This window comes from Drosophila hydei, unplaced genomic scaffold, assembly GCF_003285905.1.
Source record: "Drosophila hydei strain 15085-1641.00,03,60 unplaced genomic scaffold, DhydRS2 tig00000060-arrow-pilon, whole genome shotgun sequence".
NCBI lineage: Eukaryota > Metazoa > Arthropoda > Insecta > Diptera > Drosophilidae > Drosophila > Drosophila hydei.
Genome location: NW_022045656.1, coordinates 5,759,425 through 5,772,256, shown reverse-complemented (window position 1 = coordinate 5,772,256; position 12,832 = coordinate 5,759,425). Strand labels below are relative to the sequence as shown.

Below are 12,832 nucleotides of genomic sequence, written 5' to 3'. Positions count from 1 at the left end.
AACGATTATTGAAGAAGATCTAACGTTGACTGTCTTCATCTTGGCTGCTATAGATATAGTATGTTGCGAATAGTTCTTTCTATAGAGAATTTGAACTTAATGAACAACCAACAAAACATCATAAACCTAGCATTAAAACTGTGAAGGGCATACTATTTGTACAACTTAGACAATTTGATGCCGCAAAACTAAAGACTTTTCCGAATTAAAAGGCGTAGCTTGATACTTGATAAACACCTGTATTTATATTATATATATTATTATATATTTAATAATAAATATAAGATCATTTATGCAACAGAATTTCTCGGATTACCAAACGTCCAATTAGCGTGCATAATAAATCTTAGCACTTTATAAAAAGTGATATATAAATTATAGATATATAAATTTATATATATATATAAATTTATATATATGCTATACATACTGTACCGCCACGTTTATAAAGCTGAGGTACATATATATGGCACATATTCCATATTTGAAGTCGAATATACTCTATTCCCGAAAGATAAACATAGCAGAGAAATACGCATAAATGTATATAATATATTACCTGAATATCAAAACTCCTTTATTTATCAGCAGTTAGAGGGATATGGATCAGTGTATTGATTTGATAAGAATGAAATCTTATCTGCAATATGATATAGATACGGTACAAACTACGAGTTGAAAAAATTTCTTTATTAAATTACAGCAGCATATAAAGAAACGATCGACATCAATCTGTAAAACAAATGATGAACACAGAAAATTACTAAAGACACATGCAAAGATTTATTTTAATCGGTTTTTAACACATTTTGACCCTAAACAGTCTTTACAGTTATTGTTGTCAAACAACTTTGCAGTGTGCAAGTCCTTAATGTGATGGTAAAAACTTAGGAGCGGTTGGAATCAACTAACGTACAAATTATTGAGACTTGGGAAAGTTGTTCACAGTTTGGAAAGTTAGAGGAAAATAAAAAATTTGTATCGAATTTCATTCATTAAGATAAGATCTTCTTTCTTTTTCTTTTGTTTTTAACTGGATCACGTTTAAGGCGTTAATCGCTTAGGATCCCGTGGGAACATTGACGTCTTCCTGATGTTGTCCAAGCCAAGATACAACATAACGACACGCTCCATGCCAATGCCGCCACCAGCGTGTGGTGGACAGCCGTAGCGGAAGGATTCAATGTAAGCAGCAATTTTTGTGGTATCTGCAATGGATGAATGGAAATGATGAGTCATCGAGTCGAGTCCAAGAATAGGACAGCTGGACACATACCGATTCCATGGTGCTTGGCACGCTCAATTAAGTACTCTGGTACGTGTATACGTTGAGCACCCGACAGAATCTCCTCGCCGCGCATGAACATGTCATACGAGTTGGAATACATCGGGTTGTTGGGATCGGGCATAGTGTAGAACGGTCGTATCGCCAATGGAAACTTGTCAAGGATGTAGAAATCGGTGTCGTATTTGGCTTTAACCAAACGACCCAACAACTTTTCGTTTGGCGTTGACAAATCCTCCTCGTCGCCCGTCTCAATGCCAGCCTCACGCAGCATAGCCACGCCATCGGCAAAGTTCAAAATTAGGGGCGGCTCCAAGAACTTGAACGGCTCCACTTTGTACTGCTGGCCAACAGCTTCGATCTCCCGACTGTATTTGTCGCGCAGACCCTTAAAGATGGCTGTAAACGTATTTCCGATCGTGTGCAGCACCTCGTGATAATGATATTTGAAGGCCATCTCCAAATCGAGTCCAACGAACTCGGTTAAATGCCTGTGCGTGTTTGAATCCTCGGCGCGAAACACGGCGCCAACAGTGTAAACCTTGTCAAAGTCGGCTGCGATAGCCATTTGCTTGTACAGCTGAGGAGATTGTGCCAGATATGCAGAATCTACAAAAGTTACAAATTATATTTTTTTACTACATATATTTATATGCCTGACTGAACATACCCTTGAAGTAACTCACGGTGAACACGTTAGCACCTCCTTCACTGGCAGCGGAAATAATCTTGGGCGTGTGGATTTCGGTGAAGCCCTTATCGGATAAAATATCGCGGAAGAGACGACAAACGCCAGCCTCTAGGCGAAAGATTGCCTGGTTGGCTGGTGTCCTCAGGTCAAGCACACGATTATCTAGTCTCGTGTCCTGGTTGACGCGTATGTTAAGTCCCTCGGCATCATCGGCATTCTCGGGTCGAGAAGCATCCTCTATTTGCAACGGCAGTTGTGCCTTCGCCTGCGATATGACGAAAATCTGCTCCACAAACAACTCCAACGACTGCTCGGTACAGGATTCAATTTTATTGGGCACTGCTACAGCTTTCGCTTGAATATCAATGATGCTCTCCTTGGGTATGCTGCCAGCAAACAATCAATCAATGAATCAATCGTAGTTAACTAAAAAATCAATTGTTTTGCTTACTTTCCGGCAAACTTGACCATTTCCTTGGAAATGATGTCGCCCACGGCCAGAATGCATTGAACCGTGCTGCTCTGCTGGCGCAGAATAAGAAAGCACTGTTTTCCCTTGGCACGAGACGTGTGCACACGGCCACGCACCCAGAACAAGCCCTTGCCAATTTGCGCATTCAGTTCGGGCAGCAAAACGAACTCGCGCTCGCTGCGCTTATCTTTCGACTGTATCATCTCGGAGAGGCCATAGCGGGCAGCAGCATGATCGGCTGCATTGTCGCCAGCCGCCTCATCTGCAGCGGCAGCAGCAGCATTGCCGGCTTTCAGCTCAGCTTTCTAAGCAGAGAGTGAGATAAAGTGTAGAAGACATCAATTATACATGTTATCAGTAAAAACTGTGCCACGTTGCAGCTTACCTTGGCCGCTTTCGCTTGCTTCTTGGCTGCCTTTTTGGAGACCGGCTCCTGTCCAGCATTGGCTGTATTCTCCTTGTCCTCAACCATTTTTTGGAATGCAACACAAACGGCTGTAAGATACAAAATATTTTTTGTATAGTTTTACAGTTCGCGTGATAAGCAACAGGCGGGAAGGGGGCATGCATCCGGCACTCAACTATTGCGTCACGCACATTCATACATATATTTATATATATATCATCTACAAGAAGATTCGTTGTATATATAAATAGTCACTAGCGTTGCTTGCACTAATTTGCATATATATTGCAATTGCAAGTTGTTTCTGCCGGTTGCGTACTGCAGTTCAGTCAACCCCACGCATTTCCCATTACATATGGAATGGGAGCCACCTTCTCTTTGTTTAAGTGTAGCGCACACACATAACCTAAACGTAAAGCACTTTGACTACAGGTTTAGCCTTTGTTGCTTTACATTTATTGATTTTGGTTGCACTTCCAGTTATACTTACCAGATATTTCGTAGCCTTTTAATACACAAACGAATAGATTACACGAGTGTCGGAAGCTATTGCAGCATGCTCGGCCGTTGTGCAGTTGGTATTATTTAGGGTATTTTGGTAGGCTTATCGATAGTTCAAGAGAAAATGTGCATTCGATATAATTTAGTGATGCTGTGTTGCTCATGCTCATATGCATTTTTTGTTTATGACTTACAGGATAAATATTACATATGCATAAATGAATGATAAACAATATTTAACTTTAATAGTATCTGGCTTGAGATAGACAACAAACCCATTGTTTTCAAATTATTGACTTTTAAAGTTCGATTGAATGATTTGAAAACTGCGCATTTCTTGTTGGTGGTATGCAGTAAGTAAGAATTACCTCCGTACTCAGCTCGTTAACACTTATCGATATTCAAGTTAAAGTTACTGTATCGATATTTCATTCATCACTGAGAAACAGATTTTCCAGAAGAAACACTTAAGGCAAAGTTTGTTTTATTTGTTTATAGTGCAGTTTTTGTGCGTATTTTACAAGGTATATTTAGCTGTTCTCTTTATTTATAGAACGTACACATTTGTTTGATAAACAAAGTCAAGACAGGTGTTTGTTGTGTTGGTTTTCCCCCATTTTCTTGGTAAGGTGGGCCGCCGAGTGAGTCACCAACCAATATATAACTGTTTTAAAGTACTTTAAATAGACCAACTAAAACAGGGGAAACTTCTAGAATAAATATAGTGGTTCCTAGTGTGACTCTTACTGGTGATTTCAAACTGTACCATTGTTTATACGTATACATTTGTGTAAACTCATAAGTAAATTAATATTTGTATATGCGTGTGAGTGTGTGGACATCTGCAGTAAGTTCACACGTCATTTTTGCTTGTTTTTCGTTAATACAAGCGGAACTGGTTATTAAAAGAATTGAATCAATTAAACATAATGAAATGTGACAAACTCATTAAGATATTAAATTCTTTTGCAGGTAAACGAATAACTATACTAAATATCGAACGACACCAATAACGAAATGCAAGGTGAGTGTTTTTATGTACAAGACTAACTAACGGTTTCTTGGGTCTACTTTACAGTGAATACTCGTGTATAGTGACCCCTTGTCTGTAGCTATCTGTAGGAGCAGATCGTTCAGTTCAGTTGAGCTCAAACAGCGACAAACCAATATCAACAATGTCGTGGCAAAGTGTTCCACAATATCCTCAATATCAAGGTTTACTTTATTTTGCCTTTTTTGTTTACATAAAATTGTTGGCTAATTCATATGGTTTTGCTTTCTGTTTTGTTCTCCTTCGCATGCTTCTGTCGAGTCTCTGTTTTTGCATATAACATATTTGGTCGTGCAACCCATTTAAGTTGGTATATTTAGCGTCGTATTGGTTCGATGGTTTCTAATCTTATCTAAGAGGTTATAAGTAAACGACATACATATTATTTATAATTCAGGAGAAGTGTAAACAAATATCATTTACCTTTCATATCTTCGCTGAGTAGACATTTCAATTACTCAAATCATTTTATTGCATCCTCCATACATAACTTTAAAATAAAATATTTAATATTTACCTAAATCTGCCAATATTTGTTCAAGTTTTTCTATTTTAACGGAAGAACAGCTTAAGATAACAGAAACTATTCGTATAGAGTTTCTTATCTATACGTCAGTAATCCAAAGCATTAAAGCATTACACAACTAATTTAAAAGAACTACTAATGACTGTACTTTTATTTAAAATTAAATCTAGAAAGAACCGACATACATGATGCTATATTACATTATATATATATAATATATATATATAAAGAAAAAATAATTCCTTTGTGTGTCACTCAAGATTTAATATTTTAGAATGAATATTTATTATTTATTTACAAAAATTTACCACTAATTTCTCTGCACTAAGCTGTTGAATGAACTATTTCATTAGGAACTGATACTATCTATTAGATGTTATTTACGATTGTTTTGTTCATAAATTCGTGGAGTTCAGTTTTAGAATATTTCATTTTAATAGAGCTCGGAATTGCATGAGCAGAAATTAGCTATAGAGATAAGATTAATAAACGAGTTTTCATTCACAGATCCCAATCAGCAGTACAACTATGGTGGGTATCCACCACAAGGTGGTTACGGCGGTGGCTATCCACCGCAAGGACCGCCACAAGGCGGATATCCGCCATACGGTCAGGGCGGCGCTCAACCGTATCCGCAAGGACCCTACGGCCAGGGACCTTACGGTCAGGGCCCACCGCCTGGCGGATATGCACCACAGCCGGGTTTCATACAACCACCACCTGCAACTGGATACGGTGCCTACGATGATCCCGAGGGTCAGCCCAAAAACTTCTCATTTGATGACCAGAGCATCCGTCGTGGCTTTATACGCAAGGTTTACATTATTCTAATGGTACGTAGTCAATTTCAACTGTATTTCTATTAAGTTAACTTGCATTTGTTGTGGTTTCAATGGCAGGGTCAACTCGTGGTCACCTTTGGAGCAGTAGCCCTGTTTGTCTTTCACAATGGTACCAAGAATTTTGTTCGGAATAATCAATGGCTCTTCTGGGTTGCTCTGGCTGTGTTGATTGTGACCATGTTGTGCATGGCTTGCTGCGAGAGTGTTCGTCGCCAGACACCGACCAACTTTATATTCTTGGGATTGTTTACGGTGGCTCAATCGTTTCTCTTGGGCGTATCAGCCAGTCGCTATGGACCGATTGAAGTAAGAACTCTCTCTCTCTTCTCAACTGCTATTTAACTTTCATTGATCTTGCTTGCAGGTTCTTATGGCTGTTGGCATAACGGCTGCTGTTTGTTTGGCTCTCACGCTCTTTGCCATGCAAACCAAGGTGGACTTCACTATGATGGGCGGTATATTGCTCGCTTGCATGGTGGTTTTCATGATATTTGGCATCGTGGCCATATTTTTCAAGGGCAAAATCATAACGCTTGTATACGCCTCCTTTGGCGCGCTACTCTTCTCAGTCTATCTGATATACGACACTCAGCTGATGATGGGTGGCGATCATAAGTATTCGATTAGCCCCGAGGAGTATATATTTGCTGCGCTGAATCTCTACTTGGACGTGGTGAACATTTTCATATACATTCTAACCATTATTGGTGCATCGCGGGACTAAACGCAGTTACTGAATTACACTTATATTTGACATACCTTGATTTTATGTTACCAGGCAATGTATGTAATTAGCTTATTAATATTGCCCTAACAGCAGATATATTTTCAATAACCGCGTAATCTCATAAAAAGTCACAGAAACGAAAGCGTTTCAGATTGAATATTTCGAAATGTTTGGTTGCTAAAATATGTAATTTGTTGCCAACTTTCCTTATAGAATGTATTAATTTTAAGGTGAAATGAATAATTAATTCTTTTGTTGTTGTTATGCATATGAATGTACTCTTGTTTATGTCGTTTCAGTTTTCCTTAATTATTAGCTTCAAAAATTACTTCACATACCTGAAATTGATTAAACGCTCTAAACCAAAAACCCGAAAATACCGCATATAAACAATAAATAGTGGTAAACGAATAATAGTTGTTATATATACGTGTATATGTACGTTCATATATATAAGCAGCGCCGCTTGCAGTTGTTAATCATATAAAAACTAAAACCAAAAAAATACCTAAACTTTATTCAATCCAAAACCTCCCGCAAGTATTCTGTAACGACACTGTGGTAAAGTCAACAATAAAGTGAATCTATTTATTTATTAAAAAAAAGAGAAAACAGCAAAAACAACAGTTGTCGTCTATGCTCTGTAGGTATACTAAATGTGAACTCTATGATGGGGCTTTGTGCGACGCTTGTAGGTCTTCTCCACACAGCTCGTTGGGGCGTGACCGGCAATGCACCAGGGACCGGCTGGAAGCAAATGCAACAGTTAATGTGACGACAGTTCGTAGTCAGCGCTGGATTAGTCAGCTTTGTGGTCTTCGGTCGGCCCCACTATCTCATATTTGGGTTATTTCTTATCTGGCGATAAGTGTGAGGCAAGCAAATGTATTTCTAAGAGCTTGTGCTACCCAACATAGTTGCCCAGTTCTATTCGGAAGCTAACAGCAGTGCGTGTGAGAATTTTCGGCAAACAACATCGATAGCTAATACATACCATAAAATGTATCACTACCAGCAAGGCAAGTACAAACAATCGTAAGGAAAGTTCTCAAGATAAGATAATCGCCGATCTATAAATATATATGTATATATGCCATAAGGAAAACGTATCTTTACTCGGCTTTAGCTGCAGAATGCGAATTTCACTCTCCACCTGGATTCACTCAAATTACAAAAATGTTCACCTGCTGAAAGTTCTCTGTGCTGGTTGCGAGTTTAATTTGTTATCGAAGATATTTGATAAGACTAGGGTCGATTGGCTGATTCAGAGGGTCGGTTTACATAATATACCAATCGACTGGTACATAAGAGAAAACACAGGTGTGTCATGTACGAGATATGAGAGTGACGCGTTATCAGCCCCAGACACCAATACCAAAGTAGAAAAAGGGTAACAACAATGTCGTTTACTTCAGATATATAGGGTATTTACCATCTAAGTCGTTATCTGCATCTGTGAGTGTGTTTGTAGCTAATCTGTCAGCCAACTGGCATATGGACAAGCGCAATGAGTCCCAGGTAATATCCATTAGTCGAACGAACCAGTCGCATATAGAGGAATAGAGCTATGGGCGATACACACTTTCAATACGGTTCGAAGTTGCATTGCTCTAGCTTTTAAATTAATTTAAATAAAATCTTTATTTCCCTCTGCTCAGGTGATAACAATGGCGTCTACGGAGATGCGGAGGCGGACAAAAGCTTTGCCTTCGATGACCAAAGCATACGCAAGGGCTTTATACGCAAGGTCTATCTGATACTGATGGTAAGCGGACTTCGATACCTTGTTTTGTCAGTCGTTTCTAATGTGCCTTCAACTAGATGCAACTGCTGATCACCTTTGGCTTTGTGAGCGTTTTTACCTTCTCGAAGGCCACTCAGGAATGGGTACAGGAGAATACGGCACTCTTTTGGATCGCGCTGGTAGGTCGCAGCTGTGAGCATAGTTGAGGGAGTCCTATTAATGTATATGTCTCTCTTGTAGGCCGTGCTAATTGTGACCATGATCTGCATGGCGTGCTGCGAGAGCGTGCGCCGCAAGACCCCACTCAACTTCATCTTCCTCTTTCTGTTCACGCTGGCCGAATCCTTTTTGCTGGGCATCATTGCCGGCCAGTACCAGGCGGACGAGGTGCTCATGGCCGTGGGCATCACAGCAGCTGTCAGCTTGGGACTGACGCTGTTTGCGCTGCAAACAAAATACGATTTTACCATGTGCGGCGGCGTACTGGTCGCCTGCCTGGTGGTCTTCATCATCTTTGGCATCATAGCCATCTTCATACCGGGCCAGATCATCGGACTGGTCTATGCCTCGTTGGGCGCGCTGCTGTTCTCTGTGTATCTGGTGTACGACACACAGCTGATGCTGGGCGGCAATCACAAGTACGCGATCAGCCCCGAGGAGTACATCTTCGCTGCGCTCAATCTCTATCTGGACATCATCAACATCTTCATGTACATACTGACCATCATTGGGCTGGCGCGTAACTAGGCTGGACTGGGCTAGGCTAGGCTAGTCGTTGCTTTATCTAGATTTATTTATTATTTTTTATTACCTAACTGAGATTACGTGTCGGAATTGTTCAAGAAATATATTTACAGCTGACTTATGTAGCTATTTGCGATTTGCTATTGTTTCTGCTCTGATTTGCTCTGGCTGTTGGTTGGCCGTGCTGCGACCCTGTCGCACGCAGCGGTGTCCAATTAATTAAAACACACGAAAGGCCGTAATGTAATTATGTTCAATTGAGATTGGGAGCCGCGTGGCGGAACTGCAGCCCCTTTGGATTAGCGCTCGCCAAAAACCTGTCCACTCGAGATCAGTTGTGCGCGCATTCAAATCGTGTGCAGATCACCAGATCACCAGATCGGGTGCCATGGACTTCGATGAAGTACTTAAGGAAGTGGGCGCCTTCGGGCTCTATCAAAAGATCATCATATGCTCGGTGCTGCTGCCGGCGGCCTTGCCCTGCGCCTTTCACGCCTACAGGTGGGTGCCTGACTGACTGCCTGCCTAGGAGTGATCCATGGACTAGCCACTCGCCATTTCCAGTGCTCTAATGGCTTTGCAGTCAGTTGTTTATTGCAGCCACGCCCAAGCATTGGTGCCGCATCCCCGAACTGGAGCCCTGGACCCAGGACTACCTGCAATTGGTCAAGAATCTAAGTATACCACGGGACAGACAGGGCGCCTACGCAGAGTGCAGCATGTTCGATCGCAACTACAGTGAAATAGTGCGTGTTTCTAGTAATTAACATACATACACAGATATATATACATATATATTAGATATCATTTAGCATTAATCATACTATTTTTACCAAAAGTTTCAGTCATGAAATTTCTAGAGTCAAAAGAAAGGGCAAGTTGAGCGAAGAGACTATTTCTAGTTGAGTGTTTTGAGTGACATTGATATAATATATTACTGAATACAAGCGTTCATTGTTGATTGATTGTTCAGTTATCAGTATTATCTTTAAATACTCAGCAATGCATTTGCCAATAGAAAAGTAAAGCTGAAATGCTTGATGAAATGTCTTATATAGTATATATGCTTGTGACACAGCTATATTAGTCAAACTTTATTTGTGCTTTATACATTTAAATAATTAATCCATTATAGAGCAATTAATAAATTAGACGTAATTATCTGAGAAGTTGCATTAACAAATATTGAAGACCAAATCAAGTGTGTAGATTCTTGTAAGAATACATGAATTATGACTGCTTCCAAACTCCCCAGTTTTTCGTATCTCCTAGTCGGATACGCCCGCCTAGCGCAATCTTAGGATTTTTTCATTTAACATAATGGCTGAGACTTTTTCGAATTATCAAATAACGTTTACATACATAAATATAAATTGCAATTTTCAATAATTTAAATATAAATTATGAATTTAATTAAAATTCAAAACGATTTCAAAGCAGTTCGTTATGTGACTGTTATACACAACTGTTGTCATAGTCTGTCATACAACTGGCATACGCATGCCGTACATATCAAGCAGTGTTTAAATAGGTTGCAATGAAAACAAGCAGTGCACAAGCAGTTAACACCTAACAAGACACATTAAACGGCTGCTATAAGGAAGTTATACGATATGGATACAATCTAATAGATATTATATGTCTCTATTAAAGGTACGCTATCTGGAGTACCGCACGCCATACGAGCTGCAAAGGGAGCAGTCGTCGCGGCTGCTGAAGGTAGACCAGGAATCCATTGTGGCCTGCCAGCATGGCTGGCACTACGACCGATCCATGTATCCCAGCACAGTTGTGCAAGAGGTAACGCTCTGAGCTCCATAATGAACTAGCTGAAGCTGATTTCTATATAAATCACTTACAGTGGAATCTGGTCTGCAATAGCAGCTACTATGTCACCCTGGCCTTGGTGCTCTTTGGCCTGGGCGGCTTGATTGGTAACTATGTGTTTGGCTACTTGGTGGATCTGTGGGGTCGACGTCCCTCCTTCTACGCCTATCTGCTACTCGAAATAGTGGCATGCGCTGCCAGCGCCTTCGCCTGGAACTATTACTCCTGGCTGGGTCTGCGCTTTGTAGTGGGACTCACAGTGCCCGCCATCCTGGCCAGTCCCTACGTTCTGGCCATCGAGCTGGTGGGACCGGATCGTCGCGTGTTTTGCACAATTGTCTCCAACATTGCCTATTCGCTGGGACTTGTGCTGCTCGCAGTGAGTTGAAGTTCGTCTAGAATTGATTTTATATTTAGAGAATTTCTATGGGTTGGAAGGGCGTGGTCTACTTGGTGCGTGACTGGCGCTATCTGACTCTGGCCGTATCGCTGCCGCTGCTGATGCTCTTCTCCTGCTTTTTTGTGCTGCCCGAGTCGCCACGTTGGCTCATCGCTGTGGGCCAGACGAAGAGGGCCGTGCGCATCCTCAAGGTCATGGCTCGGGTCAATGGCGTGCACGTTTCTAGGGACTTTATGGAGCGACTGCAGCAGCGACTGGTCCGAACGCAGCCGGCAGAGGCGTCGCACTACGGCATTTTGGATCTGTTTCGCGGCACTAACATGCGACGCAAGACGCTGATTGTGACCCTGATCTGGTTTGCCAACACCAGCGTCTATGTGGGCCTCAGCTACTATGCTCCGGCGCTGGGTGGCGACGAGATCTGGAATTTCTTTTTGGCTGGCGCAGTGGAGCTGCCCACGTACCTGCTGCTCTGGCCGGGATTAAGTTACTTTGGACGCCGTTGGATTCTGTTCATTTCCATGCTAATTGGAGGCATCGCCTGTGTGGCCACCGTGCTGTATCAGCAGCAGGCGGAGGTGATGCTGCTGCTCTATTGCATTGGCAAGATGGGCATCTCGTCGGCGTTCGTCGTGCTGCCGTTGCTCGCCTCCGAGCTATATCCGACTGTGGTGCGTGGTCTGGGCATGAGCTTCAGCTCGGTGGTGGCCATGACGGGGCCCATATTCATTCCAATAATCAATCACATGGTAAGATCTTGGTTTATCATGCATATCTTTCCCTCAATGCCATCTGCTTGCAGGGCCAGCAGATGTTGGTGCTGCCTCTGATTGTGATGGGCGGATTGTTAATTGTCGGTGGTTTTGCCAGTCTCTTTCTGCCAGAGACGCGTGGCAGAAACCTGCCCCAGACTTTGGAGGAAGGTGAAGCGGTGCCACTTAGCTTTCTGCTTTGCTGCTGTGCGGAATCGCAAACGCCGAGTCGCAGCCAGAACCACAACAGGGGCCTGGGCAGAGGCAGGAGCAGGATGATACCCGAAGAGGCGGCAACTGTCTATCATAGAGTGGGCATTGGAGCTCCGCCAGTGTGTAAAATTGTTTGCAGTATTTGTAAAAAAGAAATGCGAACATTGTAATGTATTAAATAAACAGTAGAAATCTTGTTTTTGGCATAATTTTTAATTTATTTCATTAAACTATAATTAAATAAATAAGAAATTGCAATTGAATATCAAACTAAAAATCAAGCAAAATTTATACCTTAGCCTAAAAGTATGCTTTATAAGATTTGGTAATAAATTATTTGTCAGCCTAAAAGTATGCACTCGAATTTTAATAATTAATTTTAAGTTCTTTTTCGTTGGGATCGATAAATATATACATAATATGTGTATATATGTAAATATATTTATATATATATACATATCTCGATTGGTAAGTTAGTCAACTTTTTTGAAGGGCATCCTAGACGGAAATTATTTTTATAGAGAGACTTTGTTTTTTGTTGAAGTAGCTGCAAGCTTTTAGATTGAAGTGCGTAGACATATGTACAAAGTATAAGTAAACAAACACAAACATATATATGTGTACATGGCTGTGTAATGGCACAACATATAC

General features: G+C 41.2%; 4 protein-coding genes across 6 annotated transcripts; 3 read left to right on the top strand and 1 right to left on the bottom strand.

The window, feature by feature from the left end:
- Positions 1-760: 760 nt before the first annotated feature.
- LOC111593274 (aspartate--tRNA ligase, cytoplasmic) lies at positions 761-3,461 on the bottom strand. Its single transcript, XM_023305948.2, has 6 exons — positions 3,345-3,461; positions 2,834-2,943; positions 2,428-2,753; positions 1,956-2,362; positions 1,277-1,894; positions 761-1,208 (listed from the first exon to the last, which is right to left on the bottom strand). Exons 2-6 carry the CDS (start codon positions 2,918-2,920, stop codon positions 1,045-1,047), a joined length of 1,602 nt encoding a protein of 533 aa, XP_023161716.2. The 5' UTR covers positions 2,921-2,943; positions 3,345-3,461; the 3' UTR covers positions 761-1,044.
- Positions 3,462-3,769: 308 nt separating this feature from the next.
- LOC111592893 (protein lifeguard 1) lies at positions 3,770-6,716 on the top strand. Of its 2 annotated transcripts, none has more exons than XM_023305337.2 (5): positions 3,770-3,879; positions 4,434-4,570; positions 5,440-5,765; positions 5,832-6,080; positions 6,139-6,716. In XM_023305337.2, exons 2-5 carry the CDS (start codon positions 4,531-4,533, stop codon positions 6,496-6,498), a joined length of 975 nt encoding a protein of 324 aa, XP_023161105.1. In that variant the 5' UTR covers positions 3,770-3,879; positions 4,434-4,530; the 3' UTR covers positions 6,499-6,716. The 2 variants fall into 2 exon arrangements, with proteins under 2 accessions (XP_023161105.1, XP_023161114.1); XM_023305346.2 differs by lacking the exon at positions 4,434-4,570 and adding an exon at positions 4,328-4,379 and having other exon boundaries at positions 3,771-3,879; positions 6,139-6,715.
- Positions 6,717-7,433: 717 nt separating this feature from the next.
- Positions 7,434-9,099, top strand: LOC111593336 (protein lifeguard 1). Of its 2 annotated transcripts, none has more exons than XM_023306058.2 (4): positions 7,434-7,520; positions 8,160-8,266; positions 8,323-8,424; positions 8,486-9,099. In XM_023306058.2, the coding sequence occupies exons 1-4, from the start codon at positions 7,502-7,504 to the stop codon at positions 8,990-8,992; spliced, it is 735 nt and encodes a 244-aa protein (XP_023161826.1). In that variant the 5' UTR covers positions 7,434-7,501; the 3' UTR covers positions 8,993-9,099. The 2 variants fall into 2 exon arrangements, with proteins under 2 accessions (XP_023161826.1, XP_023161818.1); XM_023306050.2 differs by lacking the exon at positions 7,434-7,520 and adding an exon at positions 8,028-8,093 and having other exon boundaries at positions 8,486-9,098.
- Positions 9,100-9,335: 236 nt separating this feature from the next.
- LOC111593873 (beta-alanine transporter) lies at positions 9,336-12,351 on the top strand. Its single transcript, XM_023306941.2, has 6 exons — positions 9,336-9,490; positions 9,573-9,735; positions 10,643-10,789; positions 10,851-11,195; positions 11,255-11,965; positions 12,019-12,351. The coding sequence occupies exons 1-6, from the start codon at positions 9,378-9,380 to the stop codon at positions 12,349-12,351; spliced, it is 1,812 nt and encodes a 603-aa protein (XP_023162709.2). The 5' UTR covers positions 9,336-9,377.
- The last annotated feature ends 481 nt before the right edge of the window (positions 12,352-12,832 follow it).